Source organism: Entelurus aequoreus, linkage group LG15, assembly GCF_033978785.1.
Source record: "Entelurus aequoreus isolate RoL-2023_Sb linkage group LG15, RoL_Eaeq_v1.1, whole genome shotgun sequence".
NCBI lineage: Eukaryota > Metazoa > Chordata > Actinopteri > Syngnathiformes > Syngnathidae > Entelurus > Entelurus aequoreus.
In genome coordinates this window covers 9361716-9373401 of record NC_084745.1, presented here as the reverse complement: position 1 = coordinate 9373401, position 11686 = coordinate 9361716, and the positions used below count along the sequence as shown (strand labels likewise).

Here is an 11686-nt window from a genome sequence, read left to right as displayed (position 1 = left end):
ATATATATATATATATATATATATACATTGTCTTTATATTCCAGCGAGTTAATCTGTTTTGTCATTTAACATTGTCACGTTATCGATGGGAAAATTAATTTTTAGACAATATGATTTGCCTGAGCGGCTAGGAGACACCGAGAGTAACAAGCGGTAGAAAATGGATTAGAAATGAAAGATTTAAAAAAATAAAATAAAAAAATAAATGAATATATATGTATATATATATTGGGACTTCCCGTGGGCCAGATTTTGGATGCTGGGGGGGGCGGATCCGGCCCGCGGGCCGTAGTTTGGGGACCCCTGCTTTAAAGTCATATCCAACGACTTTTTACTGTCAATATCGAGTTTCATATTTTAATGACTTCTGCTGCACTGCAAAAAGTCTGTGTTCAAAAACAATTTAATAAAAAAATTGGGGTATTTTATTTGAACTCAGCAAAATTATCTGCCAATAGAACAAGAACATTTGGCTTGTCAAGACTTTCCAAAACAAGTCAAATTAGCTAACCTCAATAAACCCCAAAATACCTTACAATAAGTATATTCTCACTAATAACAAGTGCACTTTTCTTGGTAGAAAAAAAAATAGACCTTTTTGCTCAATATGTTGAAAAATATTCTTAAATTAAGTAAATGCTAGTGCCATTATCTTGACATAATGATATGTGCTCGGCATCATCCATCCATCCATCCATGTTCTACCGCTTATTCCCTTCGGGGTTTCGGGGGGCGCTGGAGCCTATCTCAGCTACAATCGGGCGGAAGGCAGGGTACACCCTGGACAAGTCGCCACTTCAATGCGCTCGGCATCATGATTTTTATTTTTCATGCTTGAAGTAAGAAATTATTACTTTGAAAAAACAGTTTTATACTTGTGAGTGTTGATGACACAGCTTTGCAACAGTTGATATTCTAGTTTCAAGCATGTTTTACTCAATATAGGTCTTACAATCTCAGCTACAAGCTGTAATATCTTACTGAGATCATTTAGGACCAAAACATTAAAAACAAGTAAAACACTAACATAAAATCGGCTTAGTGAGAAGAATTATCTTATCAGACAGAAAATAAGCAAATATCACCCTTATTTGAGATATTTCATCTTACTTAGATTTCAGTTTTTGCAGCATGGTGGTGTGCCTTTGGATTTTTTCAACGCAAATAATGTGCCTTGGCTCAAAAAAGGTTGAAAAACACTGATCCAAGTGGACAAAACACACAAAAGACGCGCACGCTGAAGCAGTGAGAAGTGACTTGTAGTGTGCAGCAAGTGACGTGGGGGGCTCCGCCTCCAACAATAATGCCGTGCCCTGCTTTTTGCCTGCAGGCGTGACACAAAATGGTGGAATGAAGCGTTCGTACACACGGTTCAGACACAGAGGCATATTTGGCTCGATCTAAAAGCTAATAAATCCAGGTTCCACTGTTAATTGCATAACACAACAGCAACAGAACCTATGTTGTAATAGCGGTAAAAAAAGCAAACTGCTGAGTCGGCTATAATAGCGCCGATGAGTTAATAATAAACACTTAGGAGGAACAACACTTAAAAGCGCAGGCGGAGGTAGGCAACGCTGTTGATGACGCGTCAAATGCTGCTACCTCCCAACCTTGTAAAGGTAACAAACTACATTGGGAGGTTGCCTACAGCCACAACTGTTACTGCCTGTGTTTTTTGAAAGACCTCTGCGGTTATTTGTGTTTGTAGACCACGCACGCACCTGTTGACCAAAGGAGACTTTGCGGTTAATTGAATGGAGGTTTTTACTGTAAAGTCAACTGTACTTATGTTGAGTTAAAACATGAAACACGTTGTATAAATGCATGACAAAGTTTTATTTACAGCTGCAAAGAGAAGTTTTAGCATAAGCAACAATAACATGAGTTAAAATGTGTTGGGAGATGTTAATTTGTGGTGTCCTCTTCTTTGTCCTCTTTTTTGGGTGAGCGCCACCCTGAAAAGGAGAGCACAGCCTCGTTATCGTCACCTTCACACAGTCCTTCTGTTACGTCGCTTAGCGCGGGCTCACTTTTACTGGACAGACATCCTACGACGCAGTAGGACAGACTCAGGAGGAAGGCCAGCAATCCGATGTAAAACCACCATGGCGGAAGATTATCTGATGGAGGAAAGGGTAATGATGTAAAGCAGTGTTTCTTAACCATAGGTCCATTGTTGGGCCACGAAAAAATATCTGTCTCTTAGCCGTGGTCCGTATGGGCCGCAGCGGTACTTCATTGGAAAACAATTTTCCACCACTTGTGGTGGAATATCAAACAAACCGAAGAAGTCTGGAGCCAAAGTCCTAAACGAGTTTCTTAAGTGCAACAATTATGACTAATGTGACAAATCTGTAATTTAGTTTGCACTTTCATTTTAAAGACCATTTCGTTAAAAAAACTTACATATTATTATAATAATGATAATTATTAATTTATGTAGTATTTCTTAGTTAGAATCTATCTGTTTCAGAACATATGAATACCTTCTTATGCCGTATTTTTGATTAGTATTTATTTTTGTTATCAGCCTGACCTAAGCCTTGATAATAATTAGAGATGTCCAATAATATCGGACTGCCGATATTATCGGCTTATAAATGCTTTAAAATGTAATATCGGAAATTATCGGTATTGGTTTTAAAAAAGTAAAATGTATTACTTTTTAAAACGCCGCTGTGTACACGGACGTAGGGAGAAGTACAGAGCGCCAATAAACCTTAAAGGCACTACCTTTGCGTGCCGGCCCAGTCACATAATATCTACGGCTTTTCACACACACAAGTGAATGCAACGCATACTTGGTCAACAGCCATACAGGTCACACTGAGGGTAGCCGTATAAACAACTTCAACACTGTTACAAATATGCGCCACACTGTGAACCCACACCAAACAAGAATGACAAACACATTTCGGGAGAACATCCGCACCGTAACACAACAGAACAAATACCCAGAACCCCTTGCAGCACTAACTCTTCCGGGACGCTACAATATACACCCCCCCCCCCCCCACCTTAACCCCGTTCCCCCCCAACCTCACCCACCTCAACCTCCGCATGTCCCAAATTCCAAGCTGCTGTTTTGAGGCATGTTAAAAAAAATAATGCACTTTGTGACTTCAATAATAAATATGGCAGTGCCATGTTGGCATTTTCTTTCCATAACTTGAGTTGATTTATTTTGGAAAACCTTGTTACATTGTTTAATGCATCCAGCGGGGCATCACAACAAAATTAGGCATAATAATGTGTTAATTCCACGACTGTATATATCGGTATCGGTTGATATCGGAATCGGTAATTAAGAGTTGGACAATATCGGAATATCGGATACCGGCAAAAAAGCCATTATCGGACATTTCTAATAATAATCATGATTATTGCATGGTTTGATATCATTTGACAAGGCTTATCCTGTTAAACTGTAAGTAGGTTAGATACAATTATTGAATACTGTTCAAATCAAGTGTAAAATTACTAATTCAGTGTTAATATTTGTGTGGGCCGCTCTGTTATGGAAAAGTTGGGCCCAGAGGTCTAAAAGTATAAGGAGCCCTGCTGTGAAGCGTTCTTTGACACGCCAGCAGAAATACTGATTTTTTTTTTATCAGGCTTCGAAATACCCAAACCGATCAGCAGATTTTTTTTCACAAAGAGAAAAAATAAGGAAGATGATTTCCAGTTAGGACGCTTTGTAAACCCAACTATTTTCTTCCTTCACATATGGGCTATTTACCTTGTCTGTCAACTCGTAACGGCTGAAGTAAGCACGTCTTTGCATTACTATGATGTAATAGGTTGTATTCACCTGACGTCACGTCCGGCTCGTTATCTATGCGAGGCTCGAAGTGGTAAGCCAACGAGGGTCTGTTGTCAGAGCGTTGTGGGCGGCATTTAGCCTCTCTCCAAGAAAAATGCCCAATGCTGGCGTTGTTTTAGGCTGTTGAAACCGTTCAAATCGCAAAATGGATAAATGTTTTTTTGGAGTTCCTCGACAGGTAATCAAGAAGGGCAAAAGACGTCAAGATTTTACAAAAGAAGATGAAAAAAGGGGCACGCACCGCATTTGAAAATGGCAGAGTAGAAAAACACACCAGTTTGATGATCCCTTTGTTAAAGGTTTGTTTGATATACTTTTAACGTCTAGTATTTCTCATTGAAGTATTATCTTGATATTATTTGTATTGTCTTGTTAGAGTTCTTAAAACAAATTTTTGCTACGAGTGTTTTGTACATAACCAACTCGATGAGTCTAAAAAACATAAATAAAACGAATGCGAGCAAAACCTAAAAGAGTTCGGCTTTTACCAAAAGCAACAATCATAAATGAAACTTTCAGCACATACACAATGTTGACATCTATAGTTATATTAAAAGTTAAGTTAAAGTACCAATGATTGTTACACACACACACACTCGGTGTGGTGAAATTTGTCCTCTGCATTTGACCCGTCCCCTTGTTTATCCCCTGGGAGGTGAGGGGAGCAGTGAGCAGCAGCAGTGGCCGCGCCCGGGAATCATTTTGGTGATTTAACCCCCAATTCCAACCCTTGATGCTGAGTGCCAAGCAGGGTCCCATTTTTATAGTCTTTGGTATGACTCGGCCGGGGCTTGAACTCACAACCTACCGATCTCAGGGCGGACACTCTAACCACTAGGCCACTGAGTATCGTATTTTTCGGACTATAAGTCGCAGTTTTTCTCATAGTTTGGCCGGGGGTGCGACTTATGTGTGAAATTATTAACACATTAGCGTAAAATATCAAATAATATTATTTAGCTCATTCACGTAAGAGACTAGACGTATAAGATTTCATGGGATTTAGCGATTAGGAGTGACAGATTGTTTGGTAAACGTATAGCATGTTCTATATGTTATAGTTATTTGAATGACTCTTACCATAATATGTTACGTTAACATACCAGGCACCTTCTCAGTTGGTTATTTATGCCTCATATAACGTACACTTATTCAGCCTGTTGTTCACTATTCTATCTATACTATGGGGACGGCGTGGCGCGGTTGGGAAAGTGGCCGTGCCAGCAACCTGAGGGTTCCTGGTTCAATCCCCAGCTTCTACCATCCTAGTCACGTCCGTTGTGTCCTTGAGCAAGACACTTCACCCTTGCTCCTGATGGGTCGTGGTTAGGGCCTTGCATGGCAGCTCCCGCCATCAGTGTGTGAATGTGTGTGTGAATGGGTGAATGTGGAAATAGTGTCAAAGCGCTTTGAGTACCTTGAAGGTAGAAAAGCGCTATACAAGTATAACCCATTTACCATATTCTTTATTTATTTTAAATTGCCTTTCAAATGTCTATTCTTGGTTGGGTTTATCAAATAAATTTCCCCAAAAAATGCGACTTATACTCCAGTGTGACTTATATATGTTTTTTTTCCTTCTTTATTATGCATTTTCGGCCTGTGCGACTTCTACTCCGAAAAATACGGTAGGTCTTGAAGTAGGTTTTGATAAACAATCATAAATTAATCTTTCAGCACATACACAATGTTGACATCTATAGTTATATTTTGATAAACAATCGTAAATTATTCTTTAAAGGCCTACTGATATGAATTTTTTTAATTCAAACGGGGATAGCAGATCCATTCTATTTGTCATACTTGATCATTTCGCGATATTGCCATATTTTTGCTGAAAGGATTTAGTAGAGAACATCGACGATAAAATTCGCAACTTTTGGTCGCTGATAAAAAAAGCCTTGCCTGTACCGGAAGTAGCGTGACGTCGCACGTTGAAAGGCTCCTCACATTTCCCCATTGTTTACACCAGCAGCGAGAGCGATTCAGACTGAGAAAGCGATGATTACCCCATTAATTTGAGCGAGGATGAAAGATTTGTGGATGAGGAACGTGAGAGTGAAGGACTAGAGTGCAGTGCAGGACGTATCTTTTTTCGCTCTGACCGTAACTTAGGTACAAGCTGGCTCATTGGATTCCACACTTTCTCCTTTTTCTATTGTGGATCATGGATTTGTATTTTAAACCACCTCGGATACTATATCCTCTTGAAAATGAGAGTCGAGAACGCGAAATGGACATTCACAGTGACTTTTATCCCCACGACAATACATCGGTGAAGCACTTTAGCTACAGAGCTAACGTGATAGCATCGTGCTTAAATGCAGATAAAACAAAAGAAATAAGCCCCTGACTGGAAGGATAGACAGAAGATCAACAATTCAGGATACACCGAACCAAACACTGGACCTGTAACTACACGGTTAATGCTGTGCCGCCTGTCGAAGCCTAGCAATGCTGTTGCTAACGACGCCATTGAAGCTAACTTAGCTAGGGGACCTCGTCAGAGCTATGATAAAAACATTAGCGCTCCACCTACGCCAACCCTCATCTGCTCATCAACACCCGTGCTCACCTGCATTCCAGCGATCGACGGCGCGACGAAGGACTTCACCCGATCATCGATGTGGTCGGCGGCTAGCGTCGGATAGCGCGTCTGCTATCCAACTCTAAGTCCTCCTGGTTGTGTTGCTACAGCCAGCCGCTAATACACCGATCCCACCTACAGCTTTCTTCTTTGCAGTCTCCATTGTTCATTAAACAAATTGCAAAAGATTCACCAACACAGATGTCCAGAATACTGTGGAATTTTGAGATGAAAACAGAGCTTTTTTGTATTGGATACAATGTGTCCCAATACTTCCGGTTCAACTATTGACGTCACGCGCATACGTCATCATATCAAAACGTTTTCAGCCGGAAGTTTGCCGGGAAATTTAAAATTGCACTTTATAAGTTAACCCGGCTGTATTGGCATGTGTTGCAATGTTAAGATTTCATCATTCATATATAAACTATCAGACTGCGTGGTCGGTAGTAGTGGCTTTCAGTAGGCCTTTAAGCACATACACAATGTTGACATCTATAGTTATATATTGATAAACAATCATAAATGAATGCTTCATCACATACGCAATGTTGACATTTATAGTTATATATTGATAAAGACGGGGAACAACACGCTAGTCGTAAAGGGCGCGTGCAACAAAAACAAAGCAACAAACATGGCGGTAGACGCAAAGTTAAATCAGGAAATGCAACCTTAGCGGAGCAAAAACTATGCATGATTTATTCGAGAGTGTCTTCACACCAATTTCCTTGACCCAACCACACACAAAGAAGTTGTAGACCTCCATGCTTTTAGACTTAGACTTAGACAAACTTTATTGATCCACAAGGGAAATTGTTATTTTTCCAAATGTCCAAGTTGTCATCTGTTTTGTAGCGAATGGAGCACCAGATAGTGTGACATGTCTGGGAACGCGACCAAGATAATCCTTGAGATCACTCGACAAATCTTATTTTGATAAAGTATAGGGATAGGTTGTATTGCAGAGTTAGATTTTTTTGCTCGTATCTGCCTTCAGTGGTAAGATCTAGGCCCCTTGTGTACTCAGATTGTTCCCACTCTGTTTGCGGCACAGCAGCCATGTTGGTTTGGGTGCCCACCACTTTGTTCACGTCCGTTCAAAAGTCACGTGTCTGAATACGACTTATTGTAGCTGTGCTGACCCACAGGTAGGAACGCGCTATTTTTACTCATTACATACTTTTTTGGTAAATTGTACTAGTCAGGGTAGTTTTCATGTAAATTACGTTGCAGTGGGTTTTATTCCGATCATACCTGAGATCACATTGACGTCCGTCTGAGTGAAGTACGTTACATCAGGTGTTTGCACCTCGCAGGTGTACGTGCCCTGATGCACCGATTCCACGCTGGGCAGCATCATATGGCGCCATACCGAACGTGTGTCCATCTTCTGGATCTTCCAGAGGTCTTTGACGCTGGGGACGGGCTCAGAGCGTCGGACCCTCCAGGTGAGGCCGAAGTTGTCGAGTTCTTTGAGAGGTAGAGTGCAGGGCACTTTGACGTTGTCGCCAGCGGGTGTGATGATGGCGTCTGCAGAGGAGAAACATCAGTGAGGATTTAAGAGGGTGTGTCATTTTGAGACGGTCCTTACCTTCCACCTTCAGGTGTGCTCTTTTAGACAATTCCTCGCTGGCGACTTCACAAATGAAAGTCATGTTCATGTTGCTGGTGTCGGCCGCCTTCATCTGCACGGCGCTCTCGATGTCGAAGAGGCCCAGACGGCCTTCCTCCATCTTGGTTTTGTTGTAGAAGAGTTTGGCTTCACTGGGCGGCTCGACGGACCAGGTCAGCGTGGGCGGCGGGTATATGCCTTCTGCTCGACAGTAGACCGCCTCGTCACGGAACTCCATGTGGACCTTCCTGACGGGAGCTGCACCACAAACCAAAAGACGGCCTTAGTCACGTTTCACCCAAAGGTGACACCTGCCGAGTCGGTCTACCTTTCACCGTCACGGTGATAACGCCGGATTTAATGGTCTCCGGCTCTGTGAAGGTGATGCAGACGTATTTGTCCTCGTCTCGCGGAGTGACGTTCCTCAGCACCAGCGTGGCGTTGCCCTCCAGGACCTGGTCTGCGTACAGGTCCGTCCTGCCTTTGTACTTGTCGGCCGGCGAGTTGTGGCCGACCACCCAGCTGGTGTTGCCGTAACGTGTGCAGCTCACCACCGCCTTTTGCCTGTACCACATGACGCGAGCACCACGGCCATCAGAGGAGAATCGACACGGGAGCACACAATCTTCTGATGCCAGGCATGTGACGTTCAATCCTGTCAACACAGACTGATTCAGTTACTCTACATCAGGGGTGTCAAACGTAGTTTGCTAAGTATAAAAATGTACCTGAAATTTTTGAATGAAAGAAACTGCTGTTCTAAATGTGTCCACTGGATGGCGAAATAGCAATTATTTGTATCTTTGTAGATGATGCCACATATGTACAAAATAAACCACATGATGATAGCACATCCATCGAGGAAAATGATCGAACTACATAAATAACATCCTGTAATTTGATTTTGATATATATTTTTTTTATCTTGATGGATTAAAAATTAACACAGATGAGTTGACTGATAAACATTATCACATCATTTATTCAGAACGTTTAAACAACGACATATAAAGGTAGAATACTATTAACCGCAACATGTAAGTGTTAAAAAAACAAAACGACATGTTCTATTTTTAAACCAAAAAAAACAATCTGAAGTTGTCTTTATTTTTAAGTTATCGTGCCGTGATTTTACCAGTCTGGCCCACTTGGGAGTAGATTTTTCTTCATGTGGCCCCCAATCTAAATAAGTTTGACACCTCTGCCCTAATAAATCGTATTAATCCTTCAACACTCTAACTCAGGGGTGTCAAACTCAAATACAGAGTGAACTGAACAAAGCCGCGGGCCAAGGTTGAACAAATTAACCTTTTTAATAGGGACCCAAACAAGTTTTGCATTAAATATTGAACAAGCAAGGCTTATATAACTTTATAGTGACATGCAAAATCGAGTTTCAAATAATAATAATAATAATTAAAAAATATCAATGGCATATCAAATACAATTTAAATAAAAATTGAATGCCTCTTTTCTATTTGCAGCCTTCTGAGGTAAATATCAACATTAACTTTTTCCACAGGCTACTACATTTGAAAATAAAATAATGAATAAACCAACCATTCAGGACTTTAAACTGCTCAGTTTGCAACACACTGATCTAATCTGATGTGCCCAAGCCAGATACCTGCCATCTTTTCTTGGATGCTAGTTCATTAATGTCGGGGCTCAGGTTTTGAGCTGAGGCAACCTTCATTATCCAACGAAGGTGTTCATCAGTCATTATATCTCGTATTCCACAGTCTTGGGGGCGTGCCTTATAGGCACTGCTTTTAACGTCCGCTTTTCATCCCTTCTAACAACGTGCCCGCCCAGTCACAAGATATGAGCGGCTCCTGTACGCTCACACACGTAAATGCAAAGCATACTTCATCAACAGCGATACAGTTTACATTGACAGTGACCGTATAAGCAACTTTAACATTGTTAGAAATATACGCCACACTGTGAATCTACACCAAACAAGAATGACAAACAGATTTCGGTAGAACATCCGCACCGTAACACAACATAAACACAACAGAACAAATACCCAGAACCCTTTGCAGCACTAACTCTTCCGGGACGCTACAATATACACCAACGCTACCTCCAAACCCCGCCCGCCCAAACCCAACGACATCTTCTAATTTTAAACAAAAAAAAAACAATCTGAAGTTGTCTTTATTTTTAAGTTATCGTGCCGTGATTTTACCAGGCCGGCCTACTTGGGAGTAGATTTTTCTTCATGTGGCACCCAATCTAAATGACTTTGACGCCTCTGCTCTAATAACTCTTGTTAATCCTTCAACACTCTGACTGGTTCTGCAAGATTTTCTTGGTTAGGCCTGGTGGTTTTGTTCTAGAACACTATGAAGGTTTGATTCCCCACTTTTACATGAAAATATCTTGTAAGTAAATCATCATCTTGGCCACAACTTTCAGGCCGGCTTCATGTCCTTTGGTTAAAACTCACACATTTGTCCTGTCTCAAACAATGTCACCTTAGTGTCACTTTAGTGTCACATACCTGCGACATTTTGCTTCCCTTGCCCTTTTTTAACGAGGGACAACATCGTGACTAAAATCCAGCCTTAAATGCAATTTGATGTTGCCAAAAATTTCCTGCTAAAATCAGGAATCAACTTTTCACATAAGAGTCAGCGATTGATACCAATTTGCACAACAATCAACTTATTTCAAATTCCTGATGAAGTGGTGTAGGTACTGACCACAACATCAGGTACACAAAAGAAGCCAAAAATCACTCACTTCCATCTGAAATTTGAGCGAGGGTCGTCAATGGAAGCAGACACCAAAGAAGAATCTGTGCATTCGCAGGCATGACTAACAAACTAAAATACTTTCGCTTTTGAGTGGACAAACTGGACTGACGACTGCAAAGAACTCCCGCTGATGGAAAACAACAAGAGTTGATAATTAATGTTGGTTATTAGTTCCTCTTGTTGAACCTCTTGTTTAGTTTAAGAGAACTTGCAATCGCAGCCTGGGTGTATGGTGTTGCACGACCAGTCTTCCTCTCAGGGAATAAAACACACTGGTCACTCCCAAGTTCTTTCGATGACATATATGTTGAGTAAAAAAAAACAACTGAGACAGAATAGTGCTTGGCCAGATTTTACTAAAGCTTCAGGAGACCAGCCCTTACAACGCAACAATAGCATCAGCAAGCGAGGTCTAAATTCAAACAAAAAGAATCAGCTTATGTAGAGCGAACACAGCCCCTCCCGCCCAGAAAGAAATACAGCTGCTACTTCAAAACAGATAAGGAACTGTCCAAAACAGCTCTGCGAGCCGACAAACAGGAGCCCTTAAGACAAAACAAAGAGTTTACTAGCGGACATAAGATAAAAGGTCACGAGAAGACACACTACATGGGAAAATACTAGCTGCTTTAAACATGACTATGGATTAAAAAAAGAACACTTAAAAATATCTCATTCTCACAATGATCATGAGCTTTGGGTTATGACTGAAAGGACAAGATGCCGAAATTAGTTTCCTCCGTTGGGTGGTGGGGCTCTCCCTTAGAGATAGGTGGAGAAGCTCAAAGTAAAGTCGCTGCTCCTCCACATTGAAAGGAGTAGCACCTGGTCATGATGCCTCCTGAACGCCTACCTGGGGAGGTTTTTAGGGCACATCTAACCGGTAGGAGGCC

General features: G+C 41.3%; 1 protein-coding gene across 1 annotated transcript; it reads right to left on the bottom strand.

Moving 5' to 3' along the window:
- Nucleotides 1-1784: 1784 nt before the first annotated feature.
- Nucleotides 1785-10945, bottom strand: LOC133630379 (V-set domain-containing T-cell activation inhibitor 1-like). The gene is made up of 6 exons (XM_062021952.1): nt 10780-10945; nt 8357-8683; nt 8008-8286; nt 7671-7946; nt 2034-2123; nt 1785-1958 (listed from the first exon to the last, which is right to left on the bottom strand). The coding sequence occupies exons 1-6, from the start codon at nt 10850-10852 to the stop codon at nt 1909-1911; spliced, it is 1095 nt and encodes a 364-aa protein (XP_061877936.1). The 5' UTR covers nt 10853-10945; the 3' UTR covers nt 1785-1908.
- Between the last annotated feature and the right edge of the window lie 741 nt (nt 10946-11686).

Excerpts from the sequence above, each read along its gene's own strand:
- LOC133630379 (XM_062021952.1), bottom strand. The coding sequence starts at position 10,852 with ATGCCTGCGAATGCACAGATTCTTCTTTGGTGTCTGCTTCCATTGACG. Across the intron at positions 8,287-8,356 it reads TATCACCGTGACGGTGAAAG|CTCCCGTCAGGAAGGTCCAC; the intron begins GTAGACCGACTC and ends TTTGTGGTGCAG. Across the intron at positions 1,959-2,033 it reads AGGATGTCTGTCCAGTAAAA|GGTGGCGCTCACCCAAAAAA; the intron begins GTGAGCCCGCGC and ends TCTCCTTTTCAG.